The sequence below is a fragment of the Tursiops truncatus genome, chromosome 1, assembly GCF_011762595.2.
Source record: "Tursiops truncatus isolate mTurTru1 chromosome 1, mTurTru1.mat.Y, whole genome shotgun sequence".
Lineage (NCBI taxonomy): Eukaryota > Metazoa > Chordata > Mammalia > Artiodactyla > Delphinidae > Tursiops > Tursiops truncatus.
Window position 1 is genome coordinate 5,805,263 of NC_047034.1, and position 16,640 is coordinate 5,821,902.

The following is a 16,640-nucleotide window of genomic DNA, read 5'->3' on the forward strand; positions in this document are numbered from 1 at the left end:
TTCTGGTAGTCTATCTCATGTCATAATACGTGTAAACATTTTTCTTAAATCATATGTTCAATTTTTGGTTTAAGATTTATGGACCCCATATGTATGGCTATCATATGATTCTAAAGTAATAACACTCTTCATTTAGCAGTTTTGTTACTTTATTTTCATAGATAGGTCATACACACTCAAAAATTATTTTGAGAAATATCGAAATAGTGGTTTAAGTCACTGTTATTTTGCAAATATTTTTGTATACTTTTCCACAGTCAAAATTGGATTTTGAATCTACCTGCCTTCCTGCAATATATTAAGTATCATGGTTATGTATTTTTGAGATTTTCCTTAAAAATTATCATTATAATATATTTGACAAGCAAAAGAAGAGGAAAGAGAAACAAAGAAAGAGACATTGTTAGCAGATTCTTGATTTTTTTAAGAGTAAATCCTGATATGTAACCATAGCATAGAATTTCTTCCATAAAAGGTGAAAGAAAAAAAATGAATAAAGAAATGAAGGAAAAAGAAAAAAATAATGGGCTCTTTCATATGCTAACTCATGTTATACAAATTGGAGTAATGTTATTATTTATCTGTCTGGAGCATTTGATGAACAATTTCCCAAGTAATCTTGTTTCTTCATAAATTGTATGGTATATGTATTCATTTTATAGATCCGACTCACCTATTCAACCTTCTATTTCTTAATTTAGCTAAAACTGCTATTTTCTGCCTAAGAATATTTATTTAATTAGAACTTTAAACAGTCTTTATTTCCAATACCAGCTATAATAGTTTACTTGTAAGGGAAGTTTTTTTCCCCAAAACAAACAGCTTTTTTCCCAAACAAACTTTAATTGCTTCTCTAAAATATGATTTCTGTGGAAAATTAAGTGTATGGCATCCGGGCCCTCATTCTTGCATGAAAATAATATACTTGGGCTGAGTAGCATCACCCCCCTTTAATATGACTGCGCCCCCTTACGTGCCATCTTTTGTAACACTCTTTATTGTTTTTATGTCATTGGATTTCTTTTTATGCCATTTATTATCTTTTCTGACTGGACTCTATCATCTTTTGAATTTTTGACCTAGGTCCTGAGGTTAAAGTATAATTTAAATTTATATTTATTTCAGGATTAATTTTTATTGATTGGCAATTATGGTTGTTTTGATTATAAAAATCTATTACTTGTATGTTGTGCAAATATTATCTGCCACATTTTTTAATAATCACTTTCTGAGTCTTTATGTTGACTATGAAGTTGATAAATCAATTATGCTATAAATCAGTACTATTGTATTTCATACCATAGAATTATCAGAAGTAAAGGAGACTTTATATAGTCTTTGGTTTATTTTCCAGACTGTACCTCTAACCTACCTACATGTTACCTCCTTGTACAGATGAGGCACAGGAAAAATAAGCATTTTGCCAAAGGCTGTCAATTTTAGTAAAGACAGGTCTGGGGCCAGATCCTCCATACCTCAATAACTTACCTCATAGTCTAGTACTCTCTCTTATGAATCATTTCTCCTGGGGATAAATTTGCACATGTAAAAACCTCTCTAAAACAAGTGTGTTTATATGGAAAGTTTTGTAATTTTATTCATTGTTTTATTTTTCATATTATTTTAAAATACTACTATCCCAAGGTAAATTATTCTAATTTACCTATTTTATTTCAAACAGATCATGTTGTTTGTGAAGAAGAGTTTAAATACGCCATGTTAGCTTTAAACTGTATATGCCCAGCAACATCTACACTTATTACACTACTGGTTCATACCTCTAGAGGGCAGTAAGTATATTTTTTCTTTAAGATAATGCATTTTAAATTATAAAACATATAAGTGCAGTTATGTGATTTAGAAATACAGTAGTAAGCCTAGGTATACAGCTAGATATGTACCTATACTTGTATTTGTGTGAGTTATCATCATCTGACAGATAGATAGGTAGAGAGACAGACAGACAGATACAAAACTGTTATAGGGTCCAAGCCATATAGGAAATTGACAGTGATTTGCTGTCTTTTCTAACTAATCTTGATATAGTTTGTTTCATCCTAAATTTTATGTCTTCATCACTTGTCAGGCCTAGCATTAGGGCATTGTTTCTATTTTCAAGATTAGTAATTCTCAAATAAAACTTGTAAAAACAGGATGACAGCAGTCATTACTGTATGGCCTTAAAGCTGGTTTTTTTCTGTTTCTGAGGTAAGTTTTTATCTGAAAGCTACATGTGCACAAATGAGCTCAAAATTAAAATTTTATAATTATTATGGAATGATAACAAAGTAGTTGATAAAATCAGCTAATGTAGTATAAAAGAAATAATGTTTAATATGAATTTCAGGGTATTGAGGGAAATTATATCATCAAAACATTTTTTCCTATTTGTTTATTTTGATAGAGTTTCATAAAATATAGAGGTTGTTTTTGACTTGCATAATCGAGTAAAATACAATCAGCAAACATAGTCACTGCCCTTATTTAAAGACAAATGTTGCACTGAATTTCGTACTTTTCATATTCCTTACTTGATATTTTAGACAAAATGTTGATTTTCTAAGTAAATTCCACCATGGTGCTTGTAGTTATGAAAATTTAAATTTAGTGAGTTAATTAATAGTTATTTAAGTGAAGTGCCAAATCAGATAAGTCAAGGAAAAGGAAAATTCTTTCCTGGGATTTAGTACTGGACGGAGGAAAGTGCTAATTGAAAAATAGTAAATGCCCTCTGGTATTTTAAGTGGATTTTACTCTCTTACCTCTAGTTACGTCTCTGTTCTATTGAGACAGAAAGATTTTCCCAGGAGCAATTTTCTCAAAGTTCTGAATATAAATGTTTCTATTCTATAAATTTATAAGCCTTTAAGATTTGCAGTAGAAAGGATGTAACAGGATCATGGATGAAATTGATTTTCTTTGATGGACATACTTAGCATTTTGATGGAATTAAATAAAATACTGAAAGCTGTTTTGTCACCAACTAATTGAATGTTCATAGAACTTATCATATGGCTTCATTATTTTGTCATCCATCTTTGTCATAGAATCATACAGCTTTAGAGCTGAATATCTAGCCCAGCGTCTCTCTTGCACAAATGATAAAATGAGGCCCATCACCACTAACACACATTAGTATTTATAGATCGGTTAAATTACATTTTCCAACTCCTAGTAAATATTATTTATTGGCACACAATATTGCCTGGTGAACAAATTGCACTTAACATAAATTTAAAAAGAATTTCAGCGACACTTAAAATAGGACTTTTCCTGATATACTCTAATGAATTTTGTCATATTAAAAATGAAAGTGATGTTGTTGAATACATTGTTACCACATAATTAAGGATTTCCCGTAAGTAAGATTGACCTGCAAAATTATTTTCCAGTTAAGTGATACAATAAATGCCTTAGTCTACCAAAATAACCCTCTTTATAGCAGCTTTATTGAGATATAGTTCACATACCATATAATTAACACATTAAAGTATACAATGTAATATTTTTAGTATATTCATAGAACTGTGCAACTATCGCTGCTAACTCCTAATATTTTCATCATCCCATAAAGAAATTCTTTACCTTTTTGCAACCGCCCACATTGTATCCAAACTCTTTCAACCATAGGCTAATCTTACCCTGTCTCTATAGATTTTCCTATTCTGGACAATGCATATTGCATATAAATGGAATCATACAATATGTGCTTTTTTGTTTTTTGGACTGGCTTCTTTCACTTGGCATAATGTTTTTAAAGTTCATCCATATTGTAATATGCATCACTACTTCATTCCTTTTTATAACTGAATAATTTTCCATTGTATGGGTGTATTTCATTTTACTTTCCTATTCATCAGCGGATGGATATTTGGGCTGTTTACGACATTGTGAATAAGGCAGGTCTTAATATTAATGTAAAGATTCTTGTGTGGACATGTGCTTTAATTTCTTTGAGTCTATATCTAGGAGTGGAATTGCCAGGTCATCGGGTAACTCGATTTAGCCTTTTTTAGGAACTGCCAGAATGTTTTCTGAAGGGATTATAGCATCTTACATTGACACCAGCAGTGTATCATGGTTCCAATTTCTTCATGTCCTCATCAATGCTTGTTATCATCTGCCTTTTGCATCATAACTGTCCTAGTGCATGTAAAGTGCTGTCTCGTGGTTTTGATTTGCATTTTGCTGATTACTAATAATGGTGAGCATTAGTTCATGTGTTTATTGACCACTTTCATATCACCTTTGAAGAAAAACCTATTCAGATCTTTAAACAGATAAATACCATCACTTGAATATAAATAGTCATCCAAACAGATCACTTAATTTAAAATATCTAATATATTTTATTAAGAATATTGTATGACTAAAGTAATTTGTATTGTCTTCTGTATTATGAGTTAAATGAAGGTGTAGTGAAGATTCACTTATTAACAGAATATGTTTGAAATTTTGCCTTTGAGCATCAGCAGAAATCAGAGAGCTCAAACATATTGATTTAATAATAAGAGAACAAACTCGGGAGCTGAATTAAGTAGTATAATGGGGAAAATGTTGAATAGTCTAGGAAATGCTTTATGCAAAGATTATCAAACCACTAGTTGAAAAAAAAGCTTACGATAATACTCAAATTTCCCCATTAAAAAAGGAGAGAGAATAATATTATTAGAAGTTCATCATATCATAAATGAACTTTTAATGGTGATTTTTGACTAAAAATAGTTGATATTGACAAGCTAAACACATTAAGACCCAACAAACACAGACATAAATATAATACAAAACCTAAAATAGTCTAACTTAAAAATATATTTTAAAATTAAGTGCTCTGTAGATTATGGGTATTTAAGGAAAATAATAAATATGAGTTCTGGAACAAATAAAATAGACAAAGGAAACAGGAGTTAGAGATAGAAAGGTCAGCTCTTTTAGTGACAGACCTGCCTTAGGTCTGAGAATGGAGTTCCTAATTCAGCCTTAGAATTAGATTTGCTCACTTAAAAAACACCTTCGTCCTTTTCTTAGTTCTCTTCCTCTAGCCCGTGATAATGGGGAGAAAGATGGAAACCATATATTAAGTACGAATTGCGTACCTCTGTACTTTTCTATGGGGAATATTAATTTTAAAAATATTTTGGAGTCTCTGGAGCAACTTAGCTGGGACCCTGAGCAATATCTCCCAAGGCTCATTAATGCTGTCATGATCTTACATTTTCTTTTCCTAGATGTTAATGGACTCATCTTGTTCTATTTGATCTGTGAGTCAACTAGATGATGCTAACTTTAGGTGACTTTGAATAACTGTGCTCCTTTTGTTCATTCAAGTTTACTCTGTATTTTAGCCCTTCATAGTTTTCCCCTCTCACTCACTTCATTTACATTTGAGGACTCAGTGCTCTTGGCAGAGGTATTTCTTATTGTCAATTAAATTAACATTTTGAATTATTTGGCAAATGCATTAGAAAGAGGAACAGAAGTTTATTCTTTGGATCGATATCACTGTAGGCTGTCAAACAGGTGATGATTTTAGCAAGGAGATGCCAAATTATCAGAACAGTTAGTAGACCTTCAATTGGCCCATCTTGATGACATTTTGTCTCTATCAAAATTTAATTTTTTCTTTTCCTTTCCATTTACTTCCATGAAAATATTTATTTATTTCATTAATCCCATCCAAGAGGTAATATTTTTGCTCTTAGTGATCCTCAATGGGAAGGAAAGAGAGAATTGATAAGAAAAATATTACAAAGTTAGAATTTACACAACTTGGCCACTGATGAGTTATGGATGTAGAAAAGAGAAAAAAAGAAAAAAATCCCTTTACACACTGAGGTTTGACAGTAGAGAACTATAAAATGTGTGGTTTGTGCAGGAGAAAGGAGTTTGGTATTGGATCTATTTGCTTTCTGATGCGGGTATCATTGCTCGTGGAAATTACTGCTACTCTTGGTTCCGGAGGAGAGATCAGGGTTATTCAGGGCCACAGAGGTGAAAGCAGAAATGGTGGGGATTTGGGGAAAATGACCACTTAAGGCTTTTCCTTAGGAAACAGATGGAAGAAAAGGACAGCAACTATAGTATAGCCTAACAGAACAAAAAGGAGCAAGGATTTCTAGAAAGAACTGGATTGTTGACAATACAGACGATTTAAGATGGAGAAGACAAACAGAATTAGTAGGTCACTGGTCTCTGGGAAGTTCTGAGAAAACAATTTTGGACGATGGAGACTTTCTCATTTTGAGATAGTGTGAACAAATAAGGAGATGATAAGAAAGTGAAGCCTGGTCGAAGGCCGCCACTTCATTAAGTTTGTCCAGGAAGATAAGAAAGAAAAATAATGAAAGCTCTATTGCACAGCAGGTAGTTCTGCTGGTTCCACAGAAAGCTGCTTCTTTGATCAGGGTAATTAAGAAAGATTGTCTGTATATCCCTGGTGGTCCTGTCTCCATTTCTCCCATCACACACACACACACACACACACACACACACACACACGCACACACACGCACACACACGCACACACACACACACACACTTCAAGACTGGAGGTCTGAATGGGGTAATTGCAAGAAAGGGAAACGATATACCTCTGAAGGTTACTCATTTTTCTTTTATATAAACTAACATGGACTGAAAATCTCCACAGAACTACATTTTATTAGGTGTATCCAAAATCTGTTTGATTACCCGAGAAATGTTTTTCCTAATCACGCCTATTAAAAGATTAACTAGAGGGCTTCCCTGGTGGCGCAGTGGTTGAGAGTCCGCCTGCCGATGCAGGGGACACGGGTTCGTGCCCCGGTCTGGGAAAATCCCACATGCTGTGGAGCGGCTGGGCCCGTGAGCCATGGCCGCTGAGCCTGCACGTCTAGAGCCTGTGCTCCGCAACTGGAGAGGCCACAACGGTGAGAGGCCCGCGTACCGCAAAAAAAAAAAAGATTAACTGGAACATTATTCTATTAAACATATCTTGAGAAATACAGGTCCTGCTCAGTCTGACAGTCCTCTGCTTGGAAAGGCTTTAATAGCTCATCTTTCATTATCAAATTAGATTTAAGTATATCCATTTTATTTATTTAAAGCCCTGTATGCTCTAGTACTAATTTATTTTTATATCCTTATTTCTCATGATACTCATATGTATCGTGTTCTCCAAATAACATGATCCTAAATATACTTTGCGGTTTCCGCCTTCTACATCTTTTTTTAACGTTGTTCCCTCTGCCTTGAATTTTTTCTGCCTTCCTAGAGGGTTTTGCTAGAATTCGAAAATTCTATCTCCTCAAGAATATTTTTAAACTCCCCAATTTAATGTGATCTTTCCCTTCTACAAACTCACATAGAATTTTATGACGTTCTGCCAGAGCATGTGTTATGGTCCTTTTATTTTTTCCTACATAATAGGGTATAATTTCGTTTAAGGTGGAGAACATGTCTTACTCATTCTTATACCTTCTATAGTGTTTCACAGCATGAATGCTCAAAAAACACTAGTTAAGTAAATGAAGTAAAGGATATACTAAAGATGATTCATTGAGGCCCCTGGTTCAAAGTAGTTTATGATCCACTGTCTTCATCTGCTCTTCCTCATCTGCTCCATTGAAATGATACCAAATAAATGAAAGTCATAAACTTTTATCAGTGAAAAAGAAGAGATTTCAGTGAATTTCTAGAAGATGGAAAGTGGGTAAATAAACTTGATGAGACCTCCATCCCAGCATATGTTTAGAAGGTGATACAGCAGGACAAAATCCCAGCCCCCAGTGAGGCTCTGGGGTGCAAGATACCTAGAAAAAAGAGGACACATTTTGATTGAATTTCTGTATACAGAACAAGTTACCCCTGTTTCATCCACCACAGTACCATTTCTCTATAATTAAGTTTAGTCAGACATTTACCACTGGGAAAAATCAGATTTTTCCTGAATGAATTAGTCTGAATTATAAGCCAGCATATAGTTTGGGGTTGGGGTTCAACCCTCTTAATCTGGCATTTAGAGACCCCAGACTAGATAGTTTGAGCCCTTCTTGCTTAATATAAGATGTAACCTGTGTAATATGAATTAACAAATCATATTCACAGACAAGGGAATCTATTTAATATCCCTATATATTATACTCAGAACTTTGAAATATGGCTCCTGTCATTTGCTGACAGCCAGCATGCAGGTTGAAATGAAGGGAACAAATCCAGCTAGAAGAGAACAATATCTGTATTCACACTGGAATTGTTTTGGTGTAATAGGGATGTTGGGTCTTCTACTCACTAGTAAACAATTTTTTCTAAGGTCAAAAAACTATAACATTTGAAAGGAGAGTCAAATGTTTGGAAGCAAGGAGAGTTACAGTAAATGAGAACAAAAATACATTAAAAAGAAATTCAAATGTATTTTTGAACAGTAGAGAAGTATAAATAATAGTTCACAAGAATACTGAAGGATTATGAAAGGGTGATAATGATTGTTCAAAGGAATAAAATGCTGAGGAATTTCTTTATTTGTAGAGTTTAAAATTTTCAGAATATTTAACTTAAATTTGTTGATTATGATTCTGGAGTATATGATTTTCTCTTCAATAATAATGGGAAAAGCCATAATACATAAATACACAAATCCAGAATAGCTAAAAATAATTGTAATTATTACTCCCAGGAAGAAACGAAAAGGAGTTATAGTAGAGAAATAGAAAGTAAAGACCTTTTGAAATTAACAGAGTGATTATAAAAACCTTGAAAGATAACATCATAGAAATCTTGAGGATTTCAGATTTAAAAAAAGAGAAAGAGATAGAATATGTAGGAAAAATAATTCACAGTACACGAGATCAATCTTAAAGAGGTAATATCTGATTTGGTGGGAATTCCAGAAAGGATGGAGAGAATAGAATGCAAGAAATTATAACAGAAGAAGGGAGATTTAAATCTTTAAATAGACCGGGTTTCTTGCTTGTGAATGACAATGAATGAAAGAGAACCACACCTAGAGACATAACACTGCCAAATTATAAAGCAGTAATGATGAAGAAGAATTCTCTTAAAGTTGTAGAAAGGAAGAGAAATCTCAATATTGACTAGGATTCTTAACTTTAGGCAAGGATATTCATTGAGCTAGTCTGATTATAAAGAGGTGTATGGAGGAATATAGATAACTCATAGAACAGGAAAGTTAGCCTTTATTTAGGCTCAACATGCACGAACAGTTCCCACTACCCCACCTCACAGCTAACCCAATAAGGAACTTTGACCTCTGAACATCCTGGGAGCCAGCTACTTCTGCAGCCAGACATCTCAACAATATAGATGCCCCCTCGCCTGCCTGTTTCCTCATTTAGCTCACTTCCAGAATAAACTCTCGCATTTGTGTCCAATTGGTAGAACCTAGGTCACATGTCTGTACCATAGCTAAAACCAAAGATTTCTAAAAGCTATGGTCAAGATAGGAAAAGCCAGACAAGTCTCAACAAGAGACTGGACTAGATTAAAAGCAACATATACAATGGGATGTGGCAAAGGAAGTTTCTGTTTTCTCTCCCAAGTGGAAAAAAAAAAAGATGGTCATAAACTCCAAGAAAATGAAAAAGAAACTATAATAAATCAAATTAAAATGTGCCATAATACTGAACAATAGGTTGTCAGTAAGGAATTTTTTTTTTTTTGTATTCTCTCTTGAATTGCTCAGGGAATACAGAGAAGTTTATATAATTATAGCATTCCACTGAACTCTTAAATGAACTATGTTGCAATAATCTTAAATGAACTATGTTGCAAAAATGAACTATGTTGCAATAAAAACTATGTTGCAACTATGTTGCAGAGAACTCAGGTTCTCTGTACTTTTTTTTTCCAGCTTTATTATAACTGACATGTAACGTATAAGTTTGAGATGTACAACGGGTTCTCCACTTTTATCTGAAACCATTGATTTATTTATAGCCAGGGAACAAAATACAGATATTTGCATTTTCAACAATGTAAAAAGGTGCAGCAAATGATATTTTAGAGAAAAGTAGGGAGGAGATGTAGAAGGGAGAGTAGCTAATATCCTCAGCCTACAAAATGGAAAATCAAGAGACCTGTATCTATAGTCACTGCTACTCTATACTTACAGCCCTGTGGGGAATCTATTGTGAGATAATTATTTTCTCTCACACCTCAGAGATGGTGGTCAATAGAAAATGCCTACAATGACATAGTAATAAAATTTGATAACACATTTTTATTGAGATACCTCAAAATTCTTTAAATGAAGCCCAGAATCTGGAAGCATTTTTTTTTTTTTTGGTCAATTTAAGTTATGAATGAAGTCCCATGCTAAAAATAGCACTGAATAGAGTTAAAATATTGTTATGGTTTGGTCATTCATTCATTCATCCCACGATAACAATCACATGCATTCATACAGTGTAAGGCACTGTGTTAGGAGTTCGGGAAATACAAAAATGAAAACGTTCCATTCTGGTCACAAAAACTAATAAAACCACAAGGCAGAACACAATGTAAACATGGCTTATGTATGTTTGCAATGTATTATAAGTTTTCCCTAGTAGATTTATTTTATTAATGTAGTTCCTTTTAGCTATGGTAAGATTAGTTTGCATACCTTGAGAATAAACCAAATGACAACATGGACAGCCAGTGAAGAAACTTGCCAGTTACACATAATTTTAAAAGAGCAAAAAACATACTCAAAATGATAAAATGTGAATAACAACAATAGGAGCTTATGAAACTCCTATATCCCTAAATATTAATATTTATAGAATACAACTTTCCCAAAGACTTCACTATGATGTTCTCAACTAAAGTGACAGATACAGCAGAGCAATGCAAATGCACAAGAGCACGGAGCACTCGACCATAAGCTAAGTGTATGGTACTTATTCATAAGCAAGCAGGCTGTGTTCTGAGAGAGAGAGGGGGAAGGTACACCTTCGCTATGGATTTTTATTAATGCTAAAGGAGAACAGTTTAAAATCAGTGAGATATGACTTATTTAATAATGGAATTAAAGAGCTGAGAATTCAGTGTCATTATGAGAGATGAATTTATTTTTCACCTGACAGTTTAAGAAGCAGGTGAAAAGTCTTCACAGAATTTTAGGATTTGTGTGTGTGATAATTAGGTGGCTTCTTGAGTTAAGTGAGCACTTCAGAAAACCACACTAGAATTTTTGAAGAACAAACTTTAAGGGTAGTGAGTTTGGGCCACTTTCATGTGCAATCAGCCTTTCAAATTTAACGGTGGAGCTTTATTTCATTTCTCTTTGAAATCTCTTTCAAAAGGGTGTTCACTGTTTATGTTCACTATTAAGAATGCTTGAAAGTTGTATAGCATTTCTCTACTCTCCTCACTTTCACAGCAATTTTTCTTATCCTGAGAATGGCAAACAGCTTTCTGGTTCCATCTAGTGGCTGAAAATTGATTATCATCCTCTACATGGTTTTAATGTTAGGACTCAGGTTTTTATTTTGATGTCTGATACCATAAAAAGCTGGGGAAGTTCAGCTTAATCTTGAGTTTTATTACTTAATCTTGAGTTTTATTACCTCCTCTACTTAGAGTTCTTGACTACTTTTCTTTCTAGGTAAGATAATCCAATTTGTGTGTCAGATCGATCCCCAGACCAGCAAGAATAAACATTCATCCAAAGTTCTGTGTTAGCTCTCTCTTTTGTAGCCTCACCTGTAGTGGAAGTTTCCGTCTACTCTAATATGCCCTTTCCATTCCATAAATTACAATTATGTTTTCAATGACACAGGCTACAATTTGTTAAAATCATTTCTTTTACTTGCAGTGTTCACTGTAGATTCCTGACATTAATAGTAAAGGGAATTGGAATACCATTTAAATATCTTAATTTTTAAATAAAGTAAAAGCTTGGGACAATTGTGAATTAATGTAATTCATGTATGTTTTCAGAGAGGATCCTGTAAAGAATATAAACAATTATCTGGAACCAAGCTGACATTAAATTGGTGAACTACTAGAGTATGGAATTAAATAAAATATGTTAATTTCAGTTATATTAAAACCTTTGGGTCACTTGTTTTAGACTTTTTACATCTACTTTCAATCTAGTATAATGAGGTAATAAATAGATTTTCTTGTGTTTAAAATAAAACATCATAAGGAAATTTTATCTTATGTAACTCTGCAAGTATAAATTTAAATGACACCTTTTCCTAAGGCAAAGATTTCCTCCAGTTATATGTAAAGCCTTTTATTACATTTTGAAGAATGGATTTTATACCAAAGATACCTTGTGACAATATGTTCTTTATTCCCATTGATGTGAAAATAATTTAGTTTGGTAATAAAAATAAGTATATAAAAGCAACTAATTTGGCAATCTGTGTCAATTTTGGTGAATCTGAAACTAACCATTTTTTGTATATTTAAATGCCTTATTTAGGATTGAAGAGAACAAAATGTACTAGCAAAACTAAATCCAATAATTACGATGCAGAGGTGTTTAAAATGACAGATATAATATTGGAGAAGAGATGGATTTGCACTAATAATTTCATTGTACAATCTTGAAGGCAGTAATGCCTGCCTACACTTCTTGAGTTTACCTTTAGTTTGGTGGCATCTTTAAATACACAAAGAAAATATGAAAGTAAAATTCAAATTTTACTTTCTAAAAGTTATTAGTTTGAGTTTTACAAAAACATACATCTTCATAAAAATAGGGCATTGTCCATCAAATAAGGTTGTATGCTGTTTTTAAAAAAATGCAAACCACATTACTGAGCAGGGTCATTCAGTACATTCCTGAAATAGGAACAGAGAGTGCAGTATAATAAGACTTCAAGGTATTGTATCTGGAACAGGAAATTCCAGTTAGATTCTTATTTTCTCCTTTTGGGAAAATTTGATGTGGGGGAATTTTTTTTTTTTTTTTTTGCGGTACGCGGGCCTCTCACTGTTGTGGCCTCTCCCGTTGCGGAGCACAGGCTCAGGACGCGCAGGCTCAGCGGCCATGGCTCACGGGTCCAGCCGCTCCGTGGCATGTGGGATCTTCCCGGACCAGGGCACGAACCCGTGTCCCCTGCATGGGCAGGGGGACTCTCAACCACCGCGCCACCAGGGAAGCCCTGATGTAGGGAAATTTTGAAAACCAAAACCATGTCAGATTCTTTTACTGCATTCAGAGGCCTGTATGAAGCACGTTTCTGCAAATTGCAGACCCAAGCACTTATTAGCTGACAGTCCTGTTCCAACTAGTTGGTCGTGTTGAAGCACAGGAGACTGTATGGGAGTTAATTTGCTCTCCGGCAATAAAAACCCATTTGCCTTGAAAGTGTTATCGTGGGTTAACAAGGGATGTGCAACTTGCATTTGAAAGAAAAATAAAATCAGTTGTCAAATTTAATTTATGCACCATTGAAAAGTTAACTGGAGCAAATGATATTTCTAACTTGGGAACAATAAACAGGATAGAACGAACATACCTTTTCTTAAATTTTTATTTTATTTTTATTTATTTATTTTTTTAAAAGTGAAAGCAGGTTTATTTAGAGACAGAATTCCATAGACAGAATGTGGTCCATCTCAGAGAGTAAAAGAGGCCCTGAAATATGGGGTGGTTGGTTCTTTATGGGCTGGGTAATTTCATAGGCTCATTAGTGGGAGAATTATTACAGCTATTTTGGGGAAGGGGCAGAGATTTCCAGGAATTGGGTCACTACCCACTGTTTGGCCTTTTATGGTCATGAGAGGGACTTTTCATGTTGTCCCAGGATTGGTGACCATAACCTAAAACCAAGGAGGAAAAAGAGTCAAGTGTCCCATTTTCTAATCTCCCCACCTTTCTGTAGAAAGAGAAGATCAGAGAGGGAACAGTAGTGCAGCGCAGTGTTTTTGCACCTACCCCCTGCCTCATGAAGTGAAGTCCAAAAAATGACCTAATACTCTTGGAGTATCTGCAGGAAGTGGGAACTAGCAATTCGTTCCCTAGTTGGACATCTGCGTATGTAGTTTTCTGTGATTATTTGAACATGAAGAAAAAAGAATTTGAGAGAGAGAGATGGCAGAACCTTCCCTCCCATGCTTGGGTTTCCAGCAGCACAGCTGATGGCTTAAAAAGATTTGCACTCTCTCTCTGTGGTACCCCATCTAAGGGTTCTGCCTACAAGGTGAGGAAACCCAAGCAGCCATAGGGTGGATGGGATGTGTTGCTGGGAAGTAGGTGAGATAGAGTGAAAGAGAGTTTCTTGCTTCCCAGTGATGGTGCCCAGAGGCCCACCCCTCATACCCCACAAAGTATGTTCACATGTCTCTACAAGACACCTTCACAGAGGCCATTGCTGACCAGTTAGAGTCACTTCTAAGCATCAGCATTCCAGGGAGAATTAGCCTGACCTGGGAAGATTGGAGTTTCAAATCAGATGGGATTGGGTTTTTTAATAACTGAACATGATTTGAAAGAAGTGGAATCTGCCCAAGACATTATTATTATAGGACAGGGATGGAAATTTGACAGAGCATGGCTGAAGGCTACAAGGTCGTGAAGATTTTAACATGGAAGTTGTAATTTACTTCAACGGACATTTGTTTGTTTGTTTGTTTTCTCATAAACAATTCTCTATCACCTGTCCTTACACTTTCCTTTTTTTTTTTTCCCAAATATTTTTCTCACTAAGACCTTTGTTAAGGGTTTAAAATGCAGACAAGAGCAGGCACAAGCTTCTTTTCCTTCTAAGCTGCCCACTGACATTTTTCTAAGGCTCTCATGACTATGGTATTGGATGCATGGATTTCACAGCATTACCCTTTATTCAGGGCAAATAGAGATCTAAAGAGATTCAAGTACTGAGCATACACGTTCGTTCTGTACTTCCTTTACTTTCTTAGTAGAATATTTTCTTTTCATATTCCTCTTCTTCCTTCTTTCTTTTTCTACTAACACCTTTACAAACAGCTGGAGCAGCCATTATTTTGAAAATAAAGGTGTACCTAAACCTGCCTAGGAAGAATTGATTACTATTTAATTACCAGTCAATATGGTAGAGCAGCCTCGAAAGTGTATGAAATAGACTACGGGCTATCCTACTTTACAGGTTGGGGTTTACTTCGAGGTTAACAGGAATTAAATGCACAAGCCAACTATTTTCCCTAAATGTTCATTTGATTAGTATAAACACATAGTAAGTCTTTTTAAAAGGGCTTTTCACGGAGCTTTCCATTCTTTGCTTTTTTAGCCTTAATATCTTTTGTGTTGTTTACTGCTGCTGAGGTTAAGTTCATTTCATATCCATTTATGATTATGAAACTCAGTGAAGGTCCTCCTCACATTCTAACAGCAAATTCATCATGGGGAAGGTAATTGGTGAGACCTAAAACATGATTCTGGTGAAGGAGAAAGGAATTATATGATTAGAAAAGCAGAACATTTAGTAACTGAGCATGAAGAACATTGTTAGGTTATTCTTTGTTCACTTAAAACATTTATTAAGCAGTTACTCTGTGTCAGAACAGATGTCTTGTCTCAGAGATACAGTGGTAAACAGGACATGATCCCTTTCCTCACGGGGCCTATTTCACAGGGAAGCAAGACATTAAGGATTAGTTAATACAATTTAGTGTTATAATATCATGAAGGAAGTACACCACCGCACAGCTGAGAGAGTAATGCCTGAGCTGTGGGTCCAGGAACGAGGAAGGCGTAGGAGGAAGAAAGAACAGCATTGTGAGAAGACCAAGATAAGAGAGTCTCTTCTTCAGGGGAAATTAAAGACTGCTCATGGCTGGAGAACTCAAGAGAAACGACACAGGAATGATATTCGAAATTTGGAAGACAGGCATGGCATAGGTCAGGAGGGCTTTGTAATGATGGTAAGAAAGTTCACCTTTTTCAAATGGAAGGAGGAAGCCCTTTAACTATTTTCAGCAGGAGAGTGACATGAAGTGGTTTGAGATTTTGAAATTCACTCCTAATGTAGCACCAATCAACACAGGAAGCAAGGAAGCTAGGAGATGGGTTAGCACAGTTTTTAGGAGTGGAAGAGTGGATGGTGGAGAAATAGGTAAGTGCCACTTAAGAGCTACTTAAGTGGTAGAATTAAAGAATTCTCTTGTATAAAATATTTGGAAATATATTATTTATATGATACATTTCCTCTCATTCAAAAATAATCTTGAATTAAGTCTCCCCAGATACATAAAGTGGGAAAAGACAAAGGAAAATTCGGGTAGAATGGTAAGTTGAAGACAAATCAGAAGTTTTTTATTTTGTTTTTTACAAATCTACAGGCTATAAAATGCCTTGTATTATTAATAAGGGTAAAAGGAAAATTTGGCTCTCACATTCTAGTATCCTGAAGAAAAGAAATAGAACAGCTACACATTCACACTAAATATTGGAGTTACTCAGAACTGAAGCTTCGGAGTAAGGGGCAGTGTTTGTAGCCAGACTGCCTGGGTTGAATTCTTTGGTCTGTCCATGCTGGCAAGACCAAAGACTTGAAACCATTGAGCCTCAGTTTCTTTATCTGTGTGATGGGCATAATACTAGCATGCATCTCACAGATTGTCAGAAGAATTAAATGCTGTCATTAAACAAACATTTTTTGAACATTCACTGTATTCTAGAAGATGTTCTATTTACTGGAGATCCCACAGAGATCAGGATAGACAAT

General features: G+C 34.7%; 1 protein-coding gene across 4 annotated transcripts in view; it reads left to right on the top strand.

Moving 5' to 3' along the window:
* KCNT2 (potassium sodium-activated channel subfamily T member 2) overlaps nucleotides 1-16,640 on the top strand; it is a 372,171-nt gene that overhangs the window by 242,434 nt on the left and 113,097 nt on the right. For all 4 annotated transcript variants that reach the window (XM_073800193.1, XM_073800198.1, XM_073800201.1 and 1 more), the window contains one exon: nucleotides 1,682-1,790. In XM_073800193.1, the coding sequence (XP_073656294.1) occupies nucleotides 1,682-1,790 (109 nt within the window). The remainder of the gene's footprint in view (nucleotides 1-1,681; nucleotides 1,791-16,640) is intronic.